This window comes from Protopterus annectens, chromosome 4.part0 (genome assembly GCF_019279795.1).
Source record: "Protopterus annectens isolate FY-2018-M chromosome 4.part0, PAN1.0, whole genome shotgun sequence".
In the NCBI taxonomy this organism is placed as follows: domain Eukaryota; kingdom Metazoa; phylum Chordata; order Ceratodontiformes; family Protopteridae; genus Protopterus; species Protopterus annectens.
Window position 1 is genome coordinate 1,022,079,397 of NC_056733.1, and position 25,471 is coordinate 1,022,104,867.

The 25,471-nt window shown below is 40.3% G+C and overlaps 1 protein-coding gene across 3 annotated transcripts in view; it reads left to right on the plus strand.

Moving 5' to 3' along the window:
• Window positions 1–25,471, plus strand: part of LOC122799714 (mucin-3A-like) — a 354,130-nt gene that overhangs the window by 316,632 nt on the left and 12,027 nt on the right. Inside the window, exons 1-2 of one of the 3 annotated variants that reach the window (XM_044068954.1) lie at window positions 19,415–19,516; window positions 23,029–23,194. In XM_044068954.1, coding sequence (XP_043924889.1) covers window positions 23,056–23,194 — 139 coding nt within the window. In that variant the 5' untranslated portion in view covers window positions 19,415–19,516; window positions 23,029–23,055. Of the gene's footprint in view, window positions 1–18,821; window positions 19,517–23,028; window positions 23,195–25,471 lie in introns of those variants that run through there. The other 2 variants (XM_044068953.1, XM_044068952.1) reach the window with 2 other exon arrangements.

The following is a 25,471-nucleotide window of genomic DNA, read 5'->3' on the forward strand; positions in this document are numbered from 1 at the left end:
AGTGTTAAGATTGGGTGCAGAACAGAATAAGGTAATACCCAACCTTTTGAGAGAAGACAGATTAATATTAAATGAACTTAGAAACAATAACCTTTTAAGAATAATGAGACCTGAGAAAGGGGGTGGTACAGTTTTTATGGACAACATAATATATGAGGCAAAAATGATGGAAATATTAAACAAGGGTACAAAATATACAAGAGTTTCTCTAAATGAAATTAATATTGCTAACAAAAAAAAATATTTATTATTTTTAATGATTTATTGTTGGAAGGGACGACTGATATTAACACGTTCAGTTATCTTCATTTAGAAAAGCCAAGGGTTCCCTCCATATTTGGAATCCCGAAGGTAGATAAAAACATACTAGACCCCCCTTTGAGACCCATAGTGGCTTCTAAAGGCTCTGTAACTGCCCCACTTACAAAGCTTTTGGATTCCAAATTGAAAGAAATATCTTCGATGGGAGCTAGTGTACTAAAAGATTCTTAGGATTTATTGAAAAGGATAAAACCAAACCTACATAGTGACAAAGTTATTTTTATTATTATTGATATAGTCGATCTGTTTACCTCAATACCACATGGAGAAGGTATGGGTTGGTTTTAGGAAGCTTTGGTTAAGTACAAGAAGTTTAGTAGCAATGACTTTTACATGATTTTAACACTTATGGATGTAGTTTTAAGAAACAACTTTATACACTTTATGAAGGTGAATTCTTTTAGCAACTCCAGGGTGTAGCGACTGGGGATAGCTGTGCCCCCATCTCTGCCAATATTATGCTTTCCCCATTTGGAGGAGAAACATATACTGAGGTCAGAGTATGCAAAAATGCTGGAATTTTTACAAACGCTACCTGGATGATATTTGTCTATTTTGGGTAGATACAGAGGAAAGATTCTTGGAATTTTTTAATTATATCTCCAGATCCTCCTCCTTTTTAAAATTCACCTATAAAATAGACTACGAACAGATTAATTATTTAGACATCACTATTAGAAAGGAGGAGGGTAGCTTTACTTTAACAGTATATAGAAAAGAAACTTTCTCGAACTCATATATTTTTTACACTCGTGCCCACCCTTTGTACCAGAAAAAGGGAATAGTAAAGGGACTCACCATAACTATGCATCTGTGTTGTCCATTTTCATTCTTCCTCAACTATTGGGGTCTTGGATCTGACATCAGATCCGACTCAGTCACATTTACTAGACTCTCAGATCCAACTTTTGAGTTCCTTCCACTACTCATAATGCCCCAGTCAACCTTGCAATACCTCAGACTGAGTTTGCTTCCTCATAAGCCACAGATATAATTAAACCTGGGTTAAGACAAAGGTAAGGCTAGTACTAGAAGACTGGGGCTCAAATCCACAACAACCATAAGGTCATATCAGGAGCTAAATGAAAAGAGGAAGGGGAGTGGGAAGTTGAGGAAGAATGAAAATGGACAACATAGATGCATAGTTATGGTGAGTACATAACTTTAATATCTGATGTTGTCCTTTTCATTCATTCTTCAACTTTTGGGTCAGAATCCCCAGCTACATGAACCTTGGGTGGCCCTCACGGAAGGATATTATAGAGTATTGCAGAATTACAGGCATCCCTGTTTCTGAAAGTCAAATCCAATTTGTAATGAGCAACAAAGTTATGAGCATTACACAAGTTAGCTGCTGCACAAATGTCATCAATAGAATTTCAAGACCAGAACACTGATAATGTAGCCACAGATCGGGTAGATTGTGCTTTATGAGATCTAGGTAGGGACAGACCTCACTGACTGTAAACAAAGAAAATGCAATCAGTCAACCATTTCATTAAGGTAATTTTAGAAACTGGTGAACCCACTTTATCTGGGGAAAAGCAATAAACAATTGCTCTAACTTTAGGAAATCCTTCATTCTATAGAGGCAAAAATGGAGTTGTCTATGTACATCCAAAAGATGAAGCATGTATTCATCTTTGTTAGCAAGGCTGGGAAAGAAAGCAGGCAAATTAATGGTTTGATTAATAATCATCTGAGGCTATTTTAGGCAAGAAAGACAGATTGGTCCATATGGTCACCATGTCTTTGTGGAAGATGAGAAATGGAGATTTGGAAGAGAAAGTCTGGAGTTTGGAAACTCATCTCACAGAAGTAATGGCCACTAGAAAGGCGTTTTTCCAGGATAAATTTTTTAAATCTGATTTAGCTGATGGTTTGAAAGGGCTCTGAGTTAAATCTTGCAGTACAACTGTCAAATCCCATGGTGGAGTGGTGTCCTTCAGTGGTAGCATAACCAAAAAGGTACCTTTAAGTGAAGCTTTGCACAATTTTGAAATAGCTAATGAAGAAGCATTTTCACCTGAATGAAAATTAGTTATTGCTGCCAATTACACTTTGATAGTAGAGAAAATAGCTTCTTCTTGAAAAACAGATGCTAAAAACTCTAGGACAGCAGAAGCAGGAATAGTAAAGGGATACAGTTCTCTCTGGGGAGCCCAAACAGAAAATCTTTTCTATTTACTTTTGCAGATCTTCCTGGCAGAGGCCTTGAAAGAAGATAGTAGTATCTGTCAGACTGGGGAGGAAAGCCAGAGCTGTCTATCAGTGGAATTGGAGAAACAGTATAGTCAGCTTGATGCCTGGAATGTCCTGGTGGAACATCTTTGTGGGATGAGAGAGAAGGTCTGCACTGGGGTCCGGTATTCAGGGTGGCTATAGAAAAGTGAGACCAAAAGAAAGGGAACCATACTTGATGAGGCCAAAGGGGGGCAATGAGGATAACCATGCTTTTGAACTGTAGTGCCTTCTCTAAGAATTTGGAAATTAGAGATATCAGGGATAAGCATAAAGGAGACTGGAGGGCCAAAATGTGGACTAGTGCATCTCTCAGTGACTTCCCTGGATGGAGGATTAAGGCAAAGGACCTGCTGTACTTGTTATGGGGAGATGCAAAGAGAATGCAGCAAGGTCAATCCCATCACTGAAAAATCCTCTCTGTCACTGATTGATTGAAACACCACTCATAAGGCACCAGAATGGACCTGCTGAGTTTGGCCACTAGCACTTTGGATTTCCCTGGTATCTGTGTTACCAGAAGAAAGCAGTTGGAGTAGATCACCCACTGCCACACTCTCATTCCTCTCAACAAAGGGGATAAGCTCAGTCCCCCTCTTGTTTGCTGATGTACCAAACCACAAACATGTTGTTGGCTTGTATTGCAATCATTCCAATAGCAAGGACATCCTGGAAGGCCTGCAACACTAGGAGGACCACTCTTATCTCTAGGACACTGATGTGTGAATTGGTCTCTTCTGTGAACCACATGCCTTGGACCGTTCATCCTATGAAATGCCCCCCTCACCCCATTTGGGAGGCATCCATGGTTACCACGGCTATTGGGGTGGGAAGAACAAGAAGGCAGACTTGGGAAACTTCGTCTGACTGAATCCACTAATGTAGGTGGTCTTTGCATACTCATGTAAGTTTGATTGGTGAAGAATTGACCATTGAACAGCTAGAGTCGATTATAGAATATGCATATAGAAATGGGCTATAGTAACCAAAGTTATGGCTGCTGCCATTGATCCTAGGGCCTGAAGAATAAGTCTGGCTGAGGGAGAAAGGTGCATGATAATTTGCTCCACTTGACACCTGATGGTCTGTACTTAGTGTGATGGAAGGGGGGCTATCTAACTGACTGTGTTAAAATTAACACTTATGCTCTCCAGGTTCTGAGTGGGTTAAAGATGAGACTTGCAGATGTTGACTGAGATATCTAGAGATTGACATAACTGGAGCAAGTAGTCCCTGGATTTCTCTAGAATATATCTGGCTGAGGTAGTGAGGAGCCAGTTGTCTAGGTATGGAAATAGAATCCTAGCAGTCTCAAATGAGACATACATTTGGTAAACACCTCGAGGACTGTGTTGAAATCAGTGAGCAGGGCTCTGAATGGGTAGTGACTGGCCTCTAGTCAAAAGTGTAGAAATCATCAGGATCACCTGTGTATCCTGATGTGGTAGTATGCATCCTGCAGATTGATAGAGCACATCCAATCATTCTTTTGTAGAAACAACAGAATGGACTGAACCAAGACCATTCAGAACTTTGATTTTTTTACAAATTGATTCATTTTGATTAGGTCCAGAATTGATCTCAGGTCCCCTGTTTTCTTTGGCACTAAAAAGAATCTTGAGTAAGTTCCAAATCATTTCTGGTCTGGTGGTACCTCTTGGATGGCTCTTTGTCTAGCAACTTTTGAATTTCTAGAGCTGCCTCCCTCTGACTGGATGGAATGATAGGAAGCCTTTTCCTTTTATTTGGGAGGAATCTGTGAAAATGGTATGAAATAACCTCTGGATATGATTTTTAGTACCCAAGAATCTTTTGCTATTGATGTCCAGGAGTCTGGGTACAGAGACAATCACCCCTCAGGCACCCTTTCAGGAGTGTTGAAAGGGTTTATCCAAAAAGGAGTCTCAGAAAACTGGTTATGTGGGCCTCCCCTGCTGGGAGGATGGCTTCTTCCATTAGAGCTCCCCCCTCTGCTTCTGGGAGAGACATCCCCACATTACTCTTGGAAAGGACCCTGAGACTTATGGAATTACATTTTCTTATCTCCTTGTTGATTCACAGAAAAAGGATCACTGAAGAATAGAAAAATGTATCCCTACAATAGACAAGGTATCTCCATCCTGTTCACTCCAGGAAAGTGATTCTTTAACAGTGGGGCAAACAAAGTCTATCCATCAAAAGGAGCATTCATGAATGAAGACTTGAAAGGTTCCACAAAGTCGTACATGTGTATCCGGGCATGTCTTCTAATGGCTGCCTGAACCTGCCACCTATGAGGTACCCTCAGCAGCATGGGAAATTAACCTCATGGACATATTAGAGATGGATAGAAGAGTGGCCAGTTGTGAAGAAGATTTCTTGTAGTCCTCCAAGGACATGGACTCAAAGAGGGATTTGGAAAGCTCTTTAATCAAATCCTGCTGCAGCCTAGTAAAATATGTCAAGTAGTTCAGAGACAGTAAAGCAAAAATGCACTTCCCAAATCTGCCCAATGCCCTGAACTCACTGGTAGTGGGATGGACGGAGTACTGCTCTGTCAGCTCCTTCTTTGTGACTGTTGCCATAATCATGGCATCAACAGGAACTACCTTGCGTCAATGTTACCTGTACTTAGGGAGGGCAAAAAACTTATCAAGATGATGGGGAATAGGTTCTACAGTGTCTGGTTCCTTCCACTCCTGGCAATATAATCTCATCAGCCTGGGGAGTCACCGAAGATGTAGATGGGCTGGATCCAAAAATTTCTAGAAACACTGACTCCTCCTGGGAAGGGGAATCAGTGATCCATTCACCTTTCTGGCTGAGAATTTCTAGGATGTCTCTGAAGGAGACATCATCTGGTGGAGATCTGGGGGACCCCTCCCTTTCATCAAAGTCAGTGTCTTCAGTGACAGACTCCTGAGGGGAGTCTATGTGTCTCCTCTTGCACATTCTCTTATGGGAAGCCTTCCCAGTGGGATGGTCTGGAGAGGCATCTGAAGAGAGAAGAAAGTCCTTGAGGGGGACTGTCTGGACACTTGATGGAGCTGAATGTCCCTGTAAGATAGGTCTGAGAGTATCAGAACTCAGACCCAATGGAGGCAGGGCTGTAGGATCTGGAGAAGGAAGAGTATTTATGTTTCTTGGATGAGAGAAGATATTCTCCACCACCTCAAAAGCAGAAGGACCAGATAAAGCTGTTGCTGGCCTCTTTGGAGCCAAAGGTCCAGATGCCACCATGTCTTCACCCTGCCAGGACCCATGCCTCAAAGGGGAAGTTGGATCTGAGATGCCTAATGCCAAAGCCTCAAGAGGCAGGGAAGGCTCTGACAACCTTAGCATGGAATCCAGCCCCCAAGACCCAGTGTTGATGCTTCAGCTCCATGACTCATCCTGGTCCAAAGGAAGCAGTGCCAGACAAGTCAAGGAAGCAGTCTGAGTCAAAGACCTAGCTGTCTACAGATCCGATGCCAACACTCTCAGGATTCTCATATCCAAAGGCTCCAAAGTCATCCACTGAATTGGAGAAGGGCAAATCACAGTATGGGAAGCAGAAGGGAGGCTCATGGATCGAATGAGAGATGGAACCAAGATAACCCCCATCTGAATCTGAGCTATGAGGAACTTCCTCATCATCCTATCCACTTTGGCTTCAGAAAGGCTCCTGGAGGACTTGATGGAGGAAATGGTAGATTGGGGTCCAGACTCTCTCTCCTTGGGATGTCCTGAAGGAAAGGAAAATGGAGCAGAGGAGAGACAGGCTCCAGAGAGAGAACTCTGGGGACTGGGTCCTTGGAGAATTAGAATGTGAAGGTGTTGGTTCGAGGATGTTAAGTCCAAGTGTTTTAAGTTCAGATCCAAGGGTGGTAGATGTGATTTCTTTTGAACTTTAGTAGGAGGCTCCGAAGAAGGAATTGACTTAGAAGAGTGAGTTGGAGACCACTTTCTTGATTCCTTCACCTCCAAAGAGGCCTTAGATGTTTTGCAGGGTGGGGGTTAAGTACCTGGAGCAGAAGAAGAGGAAGAAGAAGATGGCAGCAAGCACTTTAGAATCAGTTTGTTACAATGGTCACTAAGAGTCCTGGAATTAAATCTTGCACAAATAGAGCAGTCTGTGTTTAAGTGTGAAGCACCCACACGATAGATGCATTCCCTGCGGTCATCAGAGTTTGGGATCTTGTGGCCACAGGAAGTGCATTTCTTAAAACCAGTGATTTTATCAGCCATGATGATGTAAAGAGCAAAGCATCAATGATAGTGTAAACAGGATACCCTCTAAAGGGTAGAAAGAAAGAGGAAGAAAGAAGGGATGGGAAAAAAGTACCAACAATGGTACTGAAAGCTACCTTAGGTAGTAAATATAGAAGAGAAAGGAAAGCAATTTAATATTTAACCCTAATGTGAAAGAAAAACTCATGAAAACTAGGTAAGGGAGGAAGAAGTGATGAGAAAAATGAAGATTATAAGAAAAACACAAGGAAACTGCACTCACTGAAAATATAACATATACCCTAAAGCTCTATGAGAAGGATCCACATCTGTAGTGATATGGCAGCAAATGAGATATGATATTGCAGGTTGATAAGGGCATTATGGGTAGTGGGAGGAGCTCTACAGTTTGATCTGAGAGACTACTAATTGCAACCAATACTAATTGAAACCAAGGGGTTAGGAGGGTGGTCTAATGGTTAAGGTGTTTGCCTTACAAACACAAAGTGCAGGGTTTGAGTCTCAAAATGGATAATTGGCTAAGCTTAAAAATGACTCACAAGGACAATTAGCCTAGTACTAATCTATGAACCTATGAACCAAATCAGATCCAAGATCGGCTCTGAGACCTCAGTAGTTGAGGAACGAATGAAAAGGGCAATATTAGATCAATTATTTTGAATCTGACCTTCCACAATATTATATAAAACAACAGAAACAACCCACATTCTACAGCATACACTTTCATTTAGTCAAAAAAGTGAACTCCAGTCATTTGTACTGGCTGTCAGTGTAGTCTGCCCTGCAGAATTTTAGTTTCTGTAAAATCATCCTAGTTTGGGCATCTGAAAAGGTGGCAGTACTAGACAGTAAAGACATTATAATTCACCAGTAAAGTACTTGAATTTTCTGAGATCTGCAGCCAGCTAACCCCTCTAATAAGTTCATACTTAAAAATGCAATGACAGGATTGCTGCTGCCAGCAGTCTTTGCAGTTACCATAGCAAAGAGAGGTATCTGGTGTCCTGCAAGTAATTATAGAAATCTCTGCAAGAGAAAATCTGTCCCTGAAAATAGGGAGCAATAACTCCCCTTAACATGCCGGTGAAGCACTGAGATCTGCTTTTCAGGCAAAGATTTCTAGTGCGTACATGAAATACTAATAGGGCAATTCCAACTCTCTCATTAAAAAAAAAAGTGGATTGCTTAAGTGTGCAAGTGTGCATTCTTATCACTATGAACAGAATGAAGCAATACTTAATGGGAAATTGACAATAAGCCCCTAAGAGCTGACCCAGTTGTTTAGGATTTGAGAACTTATTTGGGCAATGACCTGACTTTTGACCATCATATGTCTATTGTAATAAAGTCCTTCATTTTCAAAATTGCACAGTTTATAAACAAAGGAATTGTGTCTAGATCTAGTGATGTCATTGTCCCCCTTTACTCAGCCCTCATTAGGCCAGTCATTGAATATAATGCCTCCTTTGGTATGTATCTGTTCAGACACATGCAACAACCAGACACCCACAGCGATACCTTACTAAAATGATACAAGGCCTAAACAAGTCATACATGGACTGACTTAAAGCCCTGTCACTATATTTTGTATCCTACAGACTGCTAAGAGGTGACCTGTGTCTGTGATACAAGGTGTCAAAGGAAAAATATACTTTAAAAATGATCAGTACATGGTAGGTTCAGTTTAAGGCACTTTAATCTTGCAGCAAGGAGACAAAAACGTGCTAATAGAGTTTGTCTGACTAGAATCAGGAAATGCAAGCATTTTTATACATTTTCTAATAAGACATTGCCTACCAAGCTGACGTAGTGAATCACAAGTTTTATCATCATCATTTCGTAGTGATTGTTTTTACAATATTCTGCTTGTACTATCAATTTTTGTGAGAAACTTCCTAAGAAAAACAAAGTGGCCTTGGCTACCACCGGTTAGATATATGCAATGTTACCATTCAAGGTACTATGGCTAATTTGAGCGCAAAGCAAGTATAGATTGCAGTTCATTTCTCCAACAGTCCTTTGTCTGTTTTATCTCTTCCTTCTGCAGCTGTGCATGTTCTCATACTTCGAACAGAGCTAATTGTTCAAAATCATTACATTATAGGATATGGCATTGCTCATTCATTGCTTCCTGACCTAGCAGATAATCACCTGCTTCTCAAGTACATTTCCAAAAGGCATAAACATGAATTTTGCTGTGCTAGCAGTTACTAGGTCAGAGGGCATATTGCAAGTTTCAGAAAGCACACTGCAGTTTCAAAAGCATCTTTTAGTCTCATATAAAACTAAGCTGTATATAAAATAGTGCATATAAAATAGAATGAAAAACGTGTTAACTCATTTAGTTTCTAATTAGCATTAAGCACACACAGTAATACATATTTTTCTGACATTTCCCCCCTGTTAATACTTTTTAATTCTATTTTTCAAAAGAATAAACAGTTTGCTTCCTCTCCTAACCTCTTCCATTCAGGATTTTCAGTTAAGAGAGTCATTCAGTTTAAACTTATGAAAGTGTTTCACTTTTCAACAACTCTTCAATTTCAGTACTTTGATACAAAGTCTCAGAAACTGACATGTGTATAAAATCTTTGATTAACTTTTTTATGCAGGGAATACCACAACAAATGCATGCTCCAAATGGGAGTAATCCTACACAAATGGCAATCAGGATATTCATTAGGATGGAACCCCACCCCCCCCAAACAGATTCTGGAAAAAGTCCGTCAGAGGGTTTGGGCCTGGTTTGGTCATGGTCGACACTTGCTGGATCACCTCAAGATGGTCATTTATTTCGTGCTGGTTGTCAGGAATATACGAACAGCATTCTTTGATTAAAGTGCACATACCACCTCTCGCCGCTAGGGTGAAGTCAAGAGCCATGCGGTTCTGAAGCACCGCAGTTCTCATAGCATTCAGTTCATCAGTCACTAATTCGAGAGCAGAAAAAGTTGCATTGCTCATAACTTCGAGAAGTTTAGACAGTTTTCTCAGCTCCCAAATCGATTTCATTGCAACATATGCAGGGGCTATGCCTGCCCATGATATAATGGTGTCACTCAAGTCCATGTGTGTTAGTTTATCTTTGTTTTTTACGGAGTTATGGTTTCTCCATCCTGCTTTGATTCGTCCCACTGGATTCTCGGGTCTCTTGATTGGACTTCTAGGTTTACTGCTGACCTCTCTGATGTTTTGAATTTTTCCCTGAGGCAAAGCTGCAGTGTGTCGTATGGCCAGAACCAGGTAACCCAAAAAACAACTGCCGGACCAATTCTCAGGTAGCCATTTATATGCTTTTTTTCCCACAAACAAAATAACAATTCTCTACTTTAGTATTGATATAAGCTTGCCCTGCATGAAACATTTTCTTATCAATAATAGAAAGCTGCTTTAAAAGAACAGGATTGTGTTGTATCTCATCAACATTTCTATGCATTTTCGCAAAATATGCATCATAATTTGTATCACAAATAGTTTTAGTCTTACTGGCTTTAATATAACATTTATAAGAAACAGTCACATTGCAATTGCTCCAACCCACCTGAATAGTGTCATTCTTGTAAAAACATACAATCCCTTTTTGTGTAACAGGTAGGTACAATGCTATTTTGTCTTGTGATTTCACAGGTGAAGTATCAAAAATCAAGTTTTCCCAGGTCTCATTGACCCCTAGGGGGACAGCAGTCATTAATAATCCCCTGTATGCTATTGGTATAGCTGTGCAAATCCAGCAGTTCGAAACATTAAAAGTCTCAGCATACACATACTTAATTGCTTGGTAAGTGTTAAAGTTTGGATGCCAGTCTATGAGTAATGCATCACGTTTGTTCAGTTCAACTCTTGTGGCTGGGAAAAGGAAAGGCCACAGCAAAAAGATCAATGTTATCAGTATAGCTATCAGAATAATCATGCACATTTTCTGAGGTTGTTCTGCATCTCTGTTTACTCTATACCTGGTCATTTTGTTCTCGTTGTACAACAGTTACAAGGTTTTTGTCCAGTTCAAAGTTCTTAACCAGTTTACAGTGTGTCAGATGAATTCAGGACGCTTGCTCTGCGATCTTGACTGCAGTGGTTGTCGACAGTAGTACCCGGTACAGTCCTTCCACTTCGGAGAACTCCAGTTCTTTCTCTTCACAACCTTCACCCAAACCCACATGCCTGGGACTATTGCTGCTTCCGATGGTCTGGTTTGTTCTTTATCTGAAACAGAATTTAACTGCAAAAGTTTGTTATTCAAAAATCACCTCATATACTCTGCAAGTGAACTGTCAGCCTCCTGCTCTGCAGGCATGAGAGGTTTCCAATGAGGTGTATAATATGCCCTCCCAAACAGAATTTCAAAAGGAGTTAACCCTTTTGCATTTGGAACAGTTCTCATGCTCAACAGTGCCAGAGGTAGACAGTGCACCCAGTTTTTTTGTGTTTCACTAATCAATTTTCTAAGCTTGTTTTTCAAAACCCCATTGTGCCTCTCTACTAATCCTGCAGATTATGGGTGGTATGCGCAATGATTTTTCAGAGAAATCCCGAAATAACAGCTAAGTTGTTGTATAGTTTGATTTACAAAGTGTGTGCCATTGTCACTATAAATCTTTTCTGGTATGCCAAATCTAGGAATAATTTCTTTAACGAGGACTTTTGCAACAGTAGCTGCATCTGGATTTTTTGTATGAAAAGCTTCCACCCATTTGGAAAACATATCTATAATGACAAGGTAGTACTTCTTATTTTCGCATTTATTCAGCTCTATAAAATCCATACAAATAGTATGGAATGGATACGGTGGTGTAGGGAAACTCCCTTGCTTAGGTTTTAATGCCCCTTGTGCATGATACTTGTTACAAACATGGCATGCTGCACAAATTTTTTTTGTGTAGTTTGTAAATCCATACGTCGTAAACACTCGATTCACTAACTGTACCATCCCCCCTGTTGAGACATGGCACTGCCCATGACTCAACAAAGCTGCATATCTAAACAAGTTAGATGGCAAAATTGGTTTCCTTTCCTTGGAGATGTACAGTCCCTTCTCAAGGATTGCTCCTCGTTTTATCCACTTTTGTTTTTCTACATTTGTAGTAAGTGTCTGCATTGTTTTTAACGTTTCTAGGTCTAAAATCTCAGATGGTTGTAATTCCTCACTTAAAAGAAATACTTCTGAAGCTGAAGCTGCTTGTTTTGCAGCTGTATCAGCCCTCGCATTACCTTTTGAAATTCTATCCTGTTGCTTGGTATGAGCTATGCATTTACAAATAGCTACTTTCTTAGGTAACTGAATAAAGTCTAACAAGTCTAAAATAAATTGCGCATGATTAATTGGTTTACCAGTAGATGTTATCATTCCTCTATTTTTCCACTGCTGTGCAAAAACATGTACAGTAGAAAAAGCATACTGACTGTCAGTAAAAATGTTCACTCATTTACCTTTTGCCAAGGTACATGCCCTTGTCAAAGCAATCAATTCTGCTGCTTGTGCAGATAAGTTATGCGGCAAAGACTTTGCTTCTAAAATCTCAGTATCAGAAACGACTGCATAGATTCTGTCCTGTAGGACCCCTCCTGCACGAGCCATCCACATAATATGTCACCTCGGCATCATCCAAGAGAACATCTGTAAGATCTTTTCTAGGTAGTGTCTTTTGCTCAATCTCCTGCAGACAGCAGTGTGGTTTGCCATCTGCAGGGGTTGGGAGCAAGGTTGACGGATTCAAAGTTGTGCATTGTTCAATTGTCATATGAGGTTGGCTCAACAGTATAGTCATACAGGAAAGATGTCTAGCAGGAGAAAGATATGCTACTTTTTCTTGCAGTAAAATAATCGCGACTGCATGAGGCACTCTCAATGTGAGAGGGTGGAACAACACTACTGAGGCTGAAGCCTGTACTGCCATTGCAGCTGCGACTATTGCTTGTACACAGTGGGGCAGGGATCGCGCCACTGGGTCCAGCTGTGATGAATAGTAAGCTATGGGGCGTTGTTTGTCCCCATGCTGTTGTGTTAACACTGATGTCATATAACCTTGCCTACAATCTACAGTTTGGAAAAATAGTTTATGATAGTTAGGTAATCCTAAAACTAATGAAGAAGCTATCAGTTGTTTCAATTTGCAGAAAGCTGATTCTGCTTCTGGTGTCCACTGTAATAAATGTTGTGCTGCCATAGGCTTTTTGAATATCAAGTTGGTCAGTGGAGCAGATTCCAAGGCATAGTTTGGAATCCAACTCCGACAAAAGTTAGTAGTACCCAGGAAGGACATCATTTCCTTTTTGGTAGTTGGTTTAGGTGCTTGTAATATTGCTGTTTTTCTGTCTTCATCTAATATTCTGCCTTCTTTGGATGTTACATATCCCAGGTATTTGACCTGTTTTTTCCAAAGTTGCAGTTTGTTTTTGTTTACCTTGTGTCCTTGAGTGGCTAAAAATTGTAGCAATGCTATGGTATCTTCTCTGCATTCTTGCTGGGTGGGGGCTGCCAGCAGAATGTCGTCTACATAAAGTAAAATCTGACTGCCTTTCGGTGGGATAAATCCCGCCAGGTTACTTGCCATTTCCTGTGCGAATATTGTTGGACTTTCACAATATCCCTGTGGTAGTCGCGTATATGTATACCTTTTCCCCTGAAATGTAAATGCAAACCAATGTTGGCTGTCAGGGTATATCGGTATTGAGAAAAATGCACTGCTAATATCTACCACAGAAAAATACTTTTGTTGAGGTTTCAAATCATTTAATAAAGTGTGTGGATCTGGCACTGTAGGTGCCCTGGGTATAACTGCGTCATTTATAGCTTGTAAATCTTGGACCATACGCCATTCTCCATTTGCTTTTCTAACAGGAAATAAGGGTGTATTGCATGGTGAATCGGGAGATTCTATCAAGACTCCTTCCTTATGTAAGGCTGCTATTATAGGTTTGATTCCCATTTCTGCATCCTTTCTCAAGGGATACTGTCTCTTTTGATGTCTAAATGCTGACTTTGGCGTGATAGTGACTGGTCCTGCTGTACGAATAAGTCCTACATCTGATTTCCCTGTTGACCAGACAGTCTCTGGTATGTCTTGTAAGGCTTTTTCCTCTTCCTCTAATAAGAGTGCTACTCAGCTGTCCTCACTTGCCTGTGAGTGTACAGCTGGGTGTGTCTGCGTTATCCAATTTAGTTTCTGCTTTTGTACTCCCTGTTCAGAAAGTTCTAACTCTGTCTGCTTTTCCCACCTTGTGACTTTTTCTCCTAGGTCTGCCCACTTCACATTTCTATCTTTAGTTAAACTCACATGTGGTAATCAATTAGATTTGTAAAGTGCTAGGAATTCCTGGGGCAATGAACAGCTCACTACACTGTTTCCTTCTGTGTCCCAGTACAAATTTCGTAATACTAATCTGTTAGCATGGTTTTTAAACAGTTCTTGCTCATATTCTTTATCAGGTCCTGGCTTGCTACAGTAATATAGAGTGCAATGCAACAAATGCTGTTTATCAGTGTCAAGGGAGGGGGATTTACTGATGGCTAAGTTCATCAGTTCTTCGGTTACTGCCCCTGGACCAGTCGTAACCAAGTCCTGGCTGTACCAATAAAATGTTTCACCCTCCGGTCGCACTACAAATGTATCCATTTGTCGCTGTGCTTCCATACCCTGCATAGTTGGAACTACGGCTATGCCAAATATCTGCATTAGGTCTCTGCCCAAGAGATTCACTGGGCGTTTTGCAGAAACAACAATTTTGCTTTTCTGGGTCATCCCTGAAACTGGGTCAGTTATTGCTATGTTGTGGGAGAGTGGCTCCCGATACAGCTGTCCATTAGCTGCTTTCACTAATATGTAGTCAAGTGATTCTGAATTTTCTGGTAGTTTGGAAGGATGTATCAGGGTCCGTGAAGCCCCTGAGTCACACAGGAATCTAACTTCCCTCCCCTCTACCAGACGTGTAACTTTCAGTTTTGTGTCTGCTAAGTAGAGCTCTAAACTCAATAATGCTAAGTCCAAAATTTCATTTTCTTCATTATTTGTGATTTCATGTACATCCTCTATTTCTTCTGTCACATCCTCTACCCCTTCTATCACATTTGCACTTGTCTTTTCTTGTTTATTCCTTTCCAGTGATTCTTGACTACCATATAGTCAATCCTCACCCTCCTTGTCTTCTGTGGTTACCTTTTTATTTTGCCTGCAATCCCTTGCTAAATGTCCCTTTTCCCACATTTAAAACATTCACCCCTTTTCTTTCTCTCTTCAAAGTCCTCTGATCGTTTATCAGATTGTTTGTTTCCCTGGGCATTTTTCTTACCCTTCTTCCCAGTTTGTACTACAAAGACTTCTGATCCATCTTCTACTGCAAATACTTGAGTTTTCTTTTTCTTTTTGCTATTAAAATGCCTTTCGGCATGTCTTGCATATTCAAGTAATGACTGTAATCTACTTGTACGATGATCTACCATGTGCTTTGTAATAAAGCTGCTAATGGGTGCAATACTGCCTTTCAAAAATGCATTCTTTAGCTGCTGCTCATATGGGGAATCATGTGTTTAGTCTTCAGGTACTTGCATTCCACAATGGTTATTAAAACATTCTAACAATCTGGCATAATATCTATCAACAGTTTCACCTTCTTGTTGTATGCATTGATTAATGCAAGTCCAATCAGCCCTTGGCTTCCATTTCTCAGAGATTCGGTCCGTTAGACCTTTCACTCTGTTATCCAGTTCTGCATTACTATGTGGGAGTGGTCTAAACTCTACGTCACAGGGATTCCAGTTGCCACTGATCATGTGCCAATCTGGACCTACGATTTGTCTGACTACTTTCTCTACTTCCTCTCCATTCAAATGGTAACTTAACCTCATGCCCTGTAAGTCTTTTAAGAATCTTCTAAAATTAACTTTTGGATGGGGAATTCCCTCTGTGGCTTTCCGGATGTCTTCCGGTGTCCACGGTCTATATACTAGAAGTGTAGGGTCCTGTCCTGCCTATCCTGCTTGTGGATTTGGTACTTCTATGAATGGACATATCTCTTCTTCACTCATAGCTTGTGAATTTTTATTCATTTCATACGATTCAATATCCCCTCTTAAAATGCGTGTTCGAGACCTGGTCTCGATAGGATCTCTGACAAATGGTTTTGGTTTTGCAGGAATAGCTGGATATAGTGGTGGTGGATCAGCTTGTCCACTCACTTCATATTCTTGTAAGGGAAGCGGTAGGGGTGGAGGGGCTGTTGCTATTACCAAGTTATTGTCTTCTTTATCGAAAAACATTGCTTTTGAATTTTTAATCTTTTATTCCCTGCGGTTTGCTTCCTCAAGCCACCTGTGTGCCTGAGGGACTCCTAATTGTCGTTGCTTTTTTAGCTGACCTTCCGCGTCTGTTTTAAGTTGTCTAACAAGTTTATAACTCCAAAAGTAAAAATAACTAGGAGCAAAGCAATGAAGGGTTGGTATACTGCGATTTACAAAATAGACTGTTTAAAACTTAAAATGCTAAAACATGTATATCCAGTCTATTGGAAATAGTGATCCATCACATAAGACTGGAGAAATATTTAAAAGGATGTATAACATCCCACAATATATGTACAAAGACATATAATGAACATCAAGTCATCACAAACTTCAATAGCAAAGCAACAACTGCCTACATTAAAAACTAAATAAAAACATGACTAATCAAAGTCATCTATAATATATAAATCCCAACAGCTAAAGTAAAGAGCTAGTTTTTAATGTATGTTGTAAATGTTGGAATATGTCTTTAAATGACTTTGTTTTCCATGACTGGTTCCCGCCTTTTGTTACATTTAAACATTTCAGTTGAGAGCTTTCAATTGGTCTGATGAAGCTGTAAGCGAAAGCGCTAACCATCGTGTGTTTAATGTGCACATAATAAACTTATTTTATTGGAGGATTATGGACTGAGTTTGATCATCTTTGGATATATGTAACTTGCAATCGCAGTATACCAACCCTTCATTGCTTTGCTCCTAGTTATTTTTACTTTTGGAGTTATTTTCTTTTGCTTTTTGCTAGGAGCGTTTACCCTACGTGGACCTATTTCTTTAACTATTGTCTAACAAGTTTAATAAGTGAAGGTTTATCTAAATTACCATCAAATTTGTATTTATTAACCCATTTTGTATAATACCTAACATTATCGGCATGCTGTAATTGCATATATTTCGCGTCTTCGGTTAAGGGCGGGTCTCGGGAACTTTTTGTGCACTGATTTCCCATGTTGCCTTAGCTAAGTTAGAAACTGTTACGTAACCCTTTTTATCACGTGGTACCATGACTTATACCTTCTTTCACAGTTTATCTAGAATAACTGCCTACCTATTCTGTTTCTCTGATCTATGACAAGACAGCAATCTTTTTTGTCCCTGATCTGCACTTGCAAATCTCCCTGACAAAAACAAAAATACTGTAACAAGTCCCTGATCTAAAACAGAAAAAAAGGTAAATTCCTCCTTACCTGAGCCTCCGTGTGTTGATCCCACCGGAACGTTGACTCATCCTCCAATCGCAGATCAGAAACAGTGGCTGGCCTCTTTTGAACGACAATTCAGTCGGAGGTCTTTCAAAGCAGAAGAACCGATGTGGCTTCTTCTCCATACGGGTTCATGCCACCGGGCCCAATTCTGACCTGAGCTAGAGTGAGAGATATGTTTCCGGTCCAAAGGACCGATCTGTCAAAGGAAGAATATACTTTAAAAATGATCAATACACGGTAGGTTCACGTTAAGGCACTTTAATCTTGCAGCAAGGAGACAAAAACATGCCAATACAGAGTTTGTCTGACTAGAATCAGGAAATGCAAGCATTTTTATTTATTTATTTTTTATTTATTTAACATTTTGTTGACCGGGAATGTCCGACTAGGTTCCACAGAGCCTGTTTTCAGCGGAGGCCCGGGGAGAAATACATTTTCTAATAAGACATTGCCTACCAAGCTGACGTAGTGAATCACAAGTTTTATCATCATCATTTCATAGTGATTGTTTTTACAATATTCTGCTTGTACTATCAATTTTTGTGAGAAACTTCCTAAGAAAAACAATGTGGCCTTGGCTACCACCTGTTAGATATATGCAATGTTACCATTCAAGGTACTATGGCTAATTTGAGCACAAAGCAAGTAGAGATTGCAGTTCATTTCTCCAACAGTCCTTTGTCTGTTTTATCTCTTCCTTCTGCAGCTGTGCGTGTTCTCATACTTCGAACAGAGCTAATTGTTCAAAATCATTACATTATAGGATATGACATTGTTCATTCATTGCTTCCTGACCTAGCAGATAATCACCTGCTTCTCAAATACATTTCCAAAAGGCATAAACATGAATTTTGCTGTGCTAGCAGTTACTACGTCAGAGGGCATCTTGCAAATTTCAGAAAGCACACTGCAGATTCAAAAGCATCTTTTAGTCTCATATAAAACTAAGCTGTATATAAAATAGTGCATATAAAATAGAATGAAAAACGTATTAACTCATTTAGTTTCTAATTAGCATTAAGCACACACAGTAATACATATTTTTCTGACACAAGGCATCTTCTGAATCAGTACTGATGGATTTACTGCACATGAGCAAGTCAAATACCATCAGAAATACTCAGCCTAGGGATCTAAACCTCTTCTGCAACATCAACAGAATGGTCTGGAGGGACAGGTATATCTCACAGAGGATACGGCTGCTCTAGAACAGACCCCCCCCCCCCCCATCCACATAAACCAAAGTTCATCCCTGTCCATATTCAAGTGCAACTTGGATCTATGGATGGAAAACAGAAAATTTATCCCAGGACTTCCCCTCGTACTACTAACGGACAGAGGCAGCCCCTAAATGCTTTATCCCAGACATAGGTTCTCCTCAAATTATCTATGGTATGATCTCAGTTATTCTCATTAAGGCTAATATATAATTGGGATGGGTAAGGCCAACCTATAACCAAATGGGAATGGTTATTTCAAGCACCAAAAGGGAAATTAGCTAGGCTTAAAATGTCATGCAAAGGCAGCTAGTCTAGTAGTTTTTAATCTATGAAAAAAGATCTGCTTCCTTCTCAGACAAATGGAGCTGTTAAACTGATACCAGCAGCAATGCCAAAACACACAAACAAAAAACTGACCTGCTGCCAACAGAAATGCCAAAAAAAAAGAAATGATTGTGGTATTTGTTTCCCATCTGCAGCTGATTGTCCTTGCAGTACATATAGGACATTGCAGAAAATACACGGATCAACGTGAGGAGCTACAACGTGGAAACAGTACTAACAGGTAGCAGTGCTGTTTCCTACAACCCATGGCTCTTACAATTGTACAGTCTCTGTGTGAAAATGAACATTTTCAATGAGATCTGCACTGAGAATGAACTGCTGACATTACTTATTTAGGGTCAAAGACTGAAAATAGGAAATGAGAAAAGTAATGCGCATTTGATTTTAGACATACAAATAGCTGATAGTGTAGTGTTGCACTTGGGTAATTTGCATTCCTTACTTGTGCACAATCGGAGCACCTGGACATGACTTGTGCCCGTTTGTCCTACCAGCAGGTATTGAGACATTCTCCTGGTAATGACAGCCGCAAATGTTTGACGTCACTGGCTTTGCCGGCTTGCATTGTGAGCTCACTTTTCGTCACAGTTCCGGTGCTCTGTGATGTCAGCCTAATAAAGAATGTGAAGTTTAAAGCTTTACAAACTGAAACTGGTTCTTGTTGGATACACATGGAGCGCGGTCTTAGAAACGTTACAGGTAAGATTGTTTTTATTTGATAAAAAGCCAACCGAATTCTAAGCTCTTCTATTTTTGCGTTTTTTGTGGCTGCATGGGAGTGTGTGTAAGCCTAAAACTTTAGAAGGCCATGTTTGCGATATACTCACTCACTGTGTCTTTCTCTGAAATGTTGTTGTCATATTAAGCATCCCAGCTGCAATTTTTTTTCTTTCTTTTTTCACACCGGTATTTTTTCCTAGTGCTTCTTTCTAGCTGATGATAAGACCTGATGTACTTCCCTTTCCAGGCACTGGACAGGCTGATATTTAAATACTGTATCTAACAACATTAATAAGTCGTTATGAAGGCTCCCTGTCTGTCTCAAAGCTTGCCTAAATTCAGAACATATGTTGGTCCAAAAAGGTATCATATCACATCGGCATACCTCTCATCCTCTTAGAGCAAGAAATCTAGACAAAGCCATAAATAAAAGAGGGACAAAGGCCCATAAATAGGGACATTTTTAAATATTGCTCTTACAAACTTAGTTGTTAGAATAAAAGGTTTTGCATTAGCATGAATTTTCTGAAGGGTATGAAGTCTGAAACTCAAATGTGTGTCATTATTTCCCAACATCAATCTTGAATGATTTGTCATAAATTAACCAGAAAACCACAATTTTATGAAAAATAGATGAAAAATATGAGGCAAAAATCTGGACATTCTGTGAAAATGTGTACAGTTGAGAGGTATGCCTTGGGTACTCTGTGTCTTTTTGTTTTCCTAACTGAAGCATTAATTAGAACTGCATGCATGATAAGCAGTCTGCTTTACAGTATTCTGTATCATACACTGCTAAAATAATCACATCCTTTGATTTAATGGGGCCTCTATTTTTGTGTTATCCTGCTTGGAGATAAGGTAAGGCATTGCGATATTAGTTTAAGTCAGAAACAGAACATGTGACCAGGCACACTTTTTACATACCTCTTAGTCTTTTATCAAAAGAAATCTGGACAAAGTCTAAAATAATTGGGGTGGGGTGGGCAAAGGCCCAAAAATAGGGACAGCTTTTAAATATTGCTCTTATCAACTTATACAGTTGCTAGAATAACAGAATTTGTGTTAGTGAGCATTTTTTGAAGGATATGAAGCCTAAAACTCAAATATATGTAGTGATCTAATTCTTCTGTGATATGCGAGAAAATTAAAAATTTTATGAGGACCAGACCAAAACTATGGAACAAAAATATGGACATTCTGTGAAAATTTAGACCATTGAAAAGATGCATTCTTGGCAGAGTGTTACACTCACCTTGAACATCTTTAACTTAATGTCAAACTGAAGGGCAAACTCGCTGTCATTAAGTACAAGGACTAAATGTCAAAGGATGGTGTCCCTGAGATCCTATACTGTTCTCACACATCATATGGCACTTTATGGAGTACACAGTCATATGCCTTTCCCAAGTCCACAAAATACATGTAAAGTGTACTGGCAAACTCCCATGACCCCTCAGATATCAGTCCAAGGACAAATAGCTGACCCATTGTTTCATGGTCAGGATGAAATCTGTTCTGCTGCTCATGAATCAGAGGTTTGACTGTTGAAAAAACCCTCCTTAGCATTGTCTTGGCATACACTTTCCAGAGAAATTCAGATAGAAGCCATCTGAAACTGGAGCAAGCCCCCCTTCTGGAAGGAGCAGTTTGCCAGAACAGAAATACTGCTCCCAAATCTTCCATTTAATATCAAAAAAGGCATGTTAAATGTGGCAACCCAGAAAAGTCCAGTACCTTTTGTATTAATAGGGGAACTGTGGCATCAAATGAAATCAATCCATTTCTACTATCTGCTTCTGCCTTCTTAAAGCAAGACATGTCCTCTGGATTGATAAACTCTGCAGAACATTCTTTTTACCTCTCAGCAATGTTCTCTTTCCACCATGGCTGAGCACAGTAGATGATATCCCTTCTTTCCATTCCGAGTCACCAGATAGTTTGCTAGGCCAAACTCCTCTGACATTTGCTCCTTTTTCTTGATAAGTACTGCAACAGACAGTTTCCTTCCTAGTTTGTCAGGTCTTATGTATTCAGTTCAGGGGTGCTCCTGTTAGCATTGCATGCAGGGCATTTTTCTTGGTTCATGACAAGTGCTGTGCGTTCATGTCTCTGACCTCCACAGATGTATGACAGAAGCTCTTCTAGAGTTGAGAACTGAACTCTTTTTCCACAGAAGCATCAACTAGGGATTTCTGGAATACCTTCATTACACATTTGAATTTTCCAGGACATTTCAACCGACTCTTCAGTTATCGGACCCAACTTACTACCAAATATCAATGAGCTGACAGCTGAGCATCTCTGAGTCAGGTGACAGAATGTGTGGCCTCAGATGTGACAACGTGACTGCAAAGACTTTTTGCCAAAGGTGTACTGGTACCAAGTACACTTATGAGCAGGGTATCCTTATGTTGGAACCATCCAGGTTCAGAACAGGCAAGCCATTCCTCCCCATCACTCCTCATGTGGGTGCTGAAGTCTCCAAGTAAAAATACTGAATCCATAGATGGTATCATATTCAGCATCTTTATTAAGGCCCAGTACAATGCATAACCTGCAGTCATATTAAGCTGATTGCCTTATTTACAGGTAGAAACTTCAGCTGAATGGCACCCAACAGGGGCCTGTGAGTATACCTATACCCACCTGGAGTCTTTTCTGAAGGTCAGCTCCAGAGCAAGCAAGATCCCAATCCTGTCTGAGATGTTTGATTTAAGAAGCAATACTGTGCAAAGAGATGTGAAAAACTCACTCTAGCAGGTACTTTTTGACTTCTCTTACAAGTGATGGCTCCATCTCAAGCAGTGAGGTGAGATGTCCCAAGAGCCAGATGCCACATCTATAGTCTAGTCCATCTAAATCTGGATTAGTTCTGGCTGCCACTTTACTGCTTCCCAGCCACTTTGAAGATGATGGTCCACATGACTTTTCCCCATAATGTTTTTGGGTTGACTTCAGCTGGATTATGTGGGTCGCACAGGCACCAGGTGCTCATAAAGATCACCCCATGGGGTCACCCAGTCACCAAGTGCTGAAAACTCACTGCTCAGCCTGTCTTCAAGTAATTGACTTTGAAATTCTGAGATTGTTACCATACTGTTTTATATCATGGATCTTTATTTGTGGCTTTTTATTGCCCTTTATGGCTCTGATGAACTAGAAATATGGCTGTGCCTGTCATCAGTGCATTTTAAAAGCTATTCTAGTTTCACTCTATTATTACTTTTTATCCATTTCGGGCTCATAAGGGAGCTGGAGTCTTTCCCACTAAGTAGTGGGCTCAAGGCAGGGATAAATGCATCAATACTGTTATCATGACTTTATGTCAGTTGTTTACTGACATCAATAAACAATACTTTTAATAATCAGTATGTGTCTCTGTTGTACTGTTTAATTTTTTAACCAGGTGTCTACATCCATTGTAACTCACTCTGAAATAATCTTGTTATTGAATGAATTTGTAAGATCAAATTTCTCTTTTCTTTTAGATAGTCCATAAGAAAGAAGAGTAAAATATGACAACATCACCTAGACTGATAAATGAGCTAGAGAGAGAATTAAAGGGGTTCCTCATAGCAATTTTTGCACGACATCCTCCAAGCATTAATGAATTTGCAGTGGTATATTTCTCTCATTTTCTGAAGTACACAGCAGGTTTGTTAATAACTTGACAACATTTTTGAAACTGTTATTATTTGATTAATTGAGTGACTCTCTCTGTCATGTAGGGGTTTGCATTATACCTGAAGGTATACATGATATACATTCATAGTTATAATTTCCCAGTAGAGGAGATCAGAAGATGGCATATTTTAGTACAACTTCCCAGCAGCAGGACTATCTGCTCTTCTCCCAGACCCATATTAAAAGCAGATGCATTGATGCAGTTCTTTTCAGACTTCCCTGAAGATTTCCAGCAGCTGGAAAGCTGCAGCTTCATACATACTAGGGTTCCAGTACTCACCTGTAACATGTTATCAACAGGTTTCCAGTACTGCACGTAACACATTATGCTCAGAGTTCCAGTACTCACCTGTAACACATTATGTTCAGGGTTCTGGTACTCACTCATAGCATGTTATGCACAGGGTTTCAGTACTCACATGTAACACATTATGCTCAGGGTTCCAGTACTCACCCATAACACGCTATGTTCAGGGTTCCAGTACTCACCTGTAACATGTTATACTCAGGGTTCTGGTACTCACCCGCTACACGGTATGCTCACACTGCTCTACTGGGATTTACTACATTTGGCTGCTTTTAGACTGGTTCTTATACACTGAAGTCAGAACCATAGCTAGGTCATCTGGTGCCCTGCACAGTGCTTGAGCTGACATTTGTGTCAATTCAAAGTTGTGGAAAGAAACGTCTTCTCAAAACCAAAGATAAAAAATTGAAAATTTTGAAAAAGGCAACCCTTTTGCTCTGAAACTGTAGAAGTATGGCAAGATGTTTTCTAAAAATGTAACAAGCAGTTTGCTTAAAATGAAATCACCACACATAAATCACCTCACCACAGAGTGTCAGGGTAGTATATGATAGAAGAATGCCAAAGATGCTGAGAAGTAAGGTGTACAAAACAGTGGTGTGATCTGTACTATTGTATGGTACAGAAACCTGGGTAGTAAAGGGAGAGCAGTTGAGGAAGCTAGAAGTAATGGAGATGAAGTGCCTGACATGGGTGGTAGGATACACACTGTGGGACAGACGAAGAAATGAGGACATAAGAACAGAAGCCAAAGTAGCTCCAATTGCAGACAAGATCAAAGAGAGCAGATTATGGTGGTATGATGGTTTGGGACATGTGCAGAAAACCAGAAGATGATCTGGTGAAGAAGATTTAGGCCAGACAGGAAGAAGGCAAGAGGAAACAAGGGTGTCCAGCAAAGAGGCGATCTCTGCCTAACATACAAAGCTATGTCAAACCCAGAGCTGTTGGACATGCTCCAGGTAAAGAAATCCCAATCCCTCCGAGCTACACGCTCTAGGGACCTAAACCTTATCACCACAATAAACAGAACATGCTGGAGGGATAGATTCCTGTCTCAGAGACTTCCCATAGTCTGGAACAAACTACCTATGTATATCAAACAAACCTCCTTATTAGCACTCTTCAAGAAAAATCTTGATGATTGGATGGGAGATAGGAAATTCACCCTGGGGATCACTTCTGTGGCTCTGCTTGACAGGGGCACAGGAAAATAATTTTCTTGGGTGGCAAAAGCCAGGGTACCATTTGGCCAGGCTTATACAGGCCCTAGGGCCAATAGCCTAGTACTTACCTATGAACCTATGGATTGTGTGAGATGAGACCTGTGACAGTCAGGCATGAGTGTTGAAGAAAGTAGGAGAGTGGCATTGAATCGAGAGAGAGTGTGACAGCTGACACAATGCCCTGACCCCATGTAGAAGATGGGAGAAAAAAGGAGGTTGATGATGGTTTTAATGATGACATAAATCACATCACACTGAGCATGCCAGTGCTTTAGCCCTACCTACAAATGCAGAATCAATATTCATTGATGAAGCTGTGACATCCTCATGGCTTACAAAGCAATGCTGGTAGTGCATACTATCACTGCCCCTATCAGCTTGTGCCCAGGGCAGAGCCAACACCCCCCACACACACAGTATATATGATATGCAACTGATCCAAGAGGAAGAGGACCACAGTGTTTTCTGTCTTAACTTCTGCCACAGGACCAGCTTCTATGTAAGCTACACCCAAGTCTGCGAGCAGCCATGGGACCAGCTTCCATGTAATCTGTATCCAGGTCTGACAGCAGCCATGGGACCAGCTTCCATGTAATCTACACCCAGGTCTGACCACAGCCATGGGACCAGCTTCCATGTAAGCTATACCCAGGTCTGAGAACAGCCACAAGACCATCTTCCATGTAAGCTACACCCAGGTCTCCGAGCAGCCAT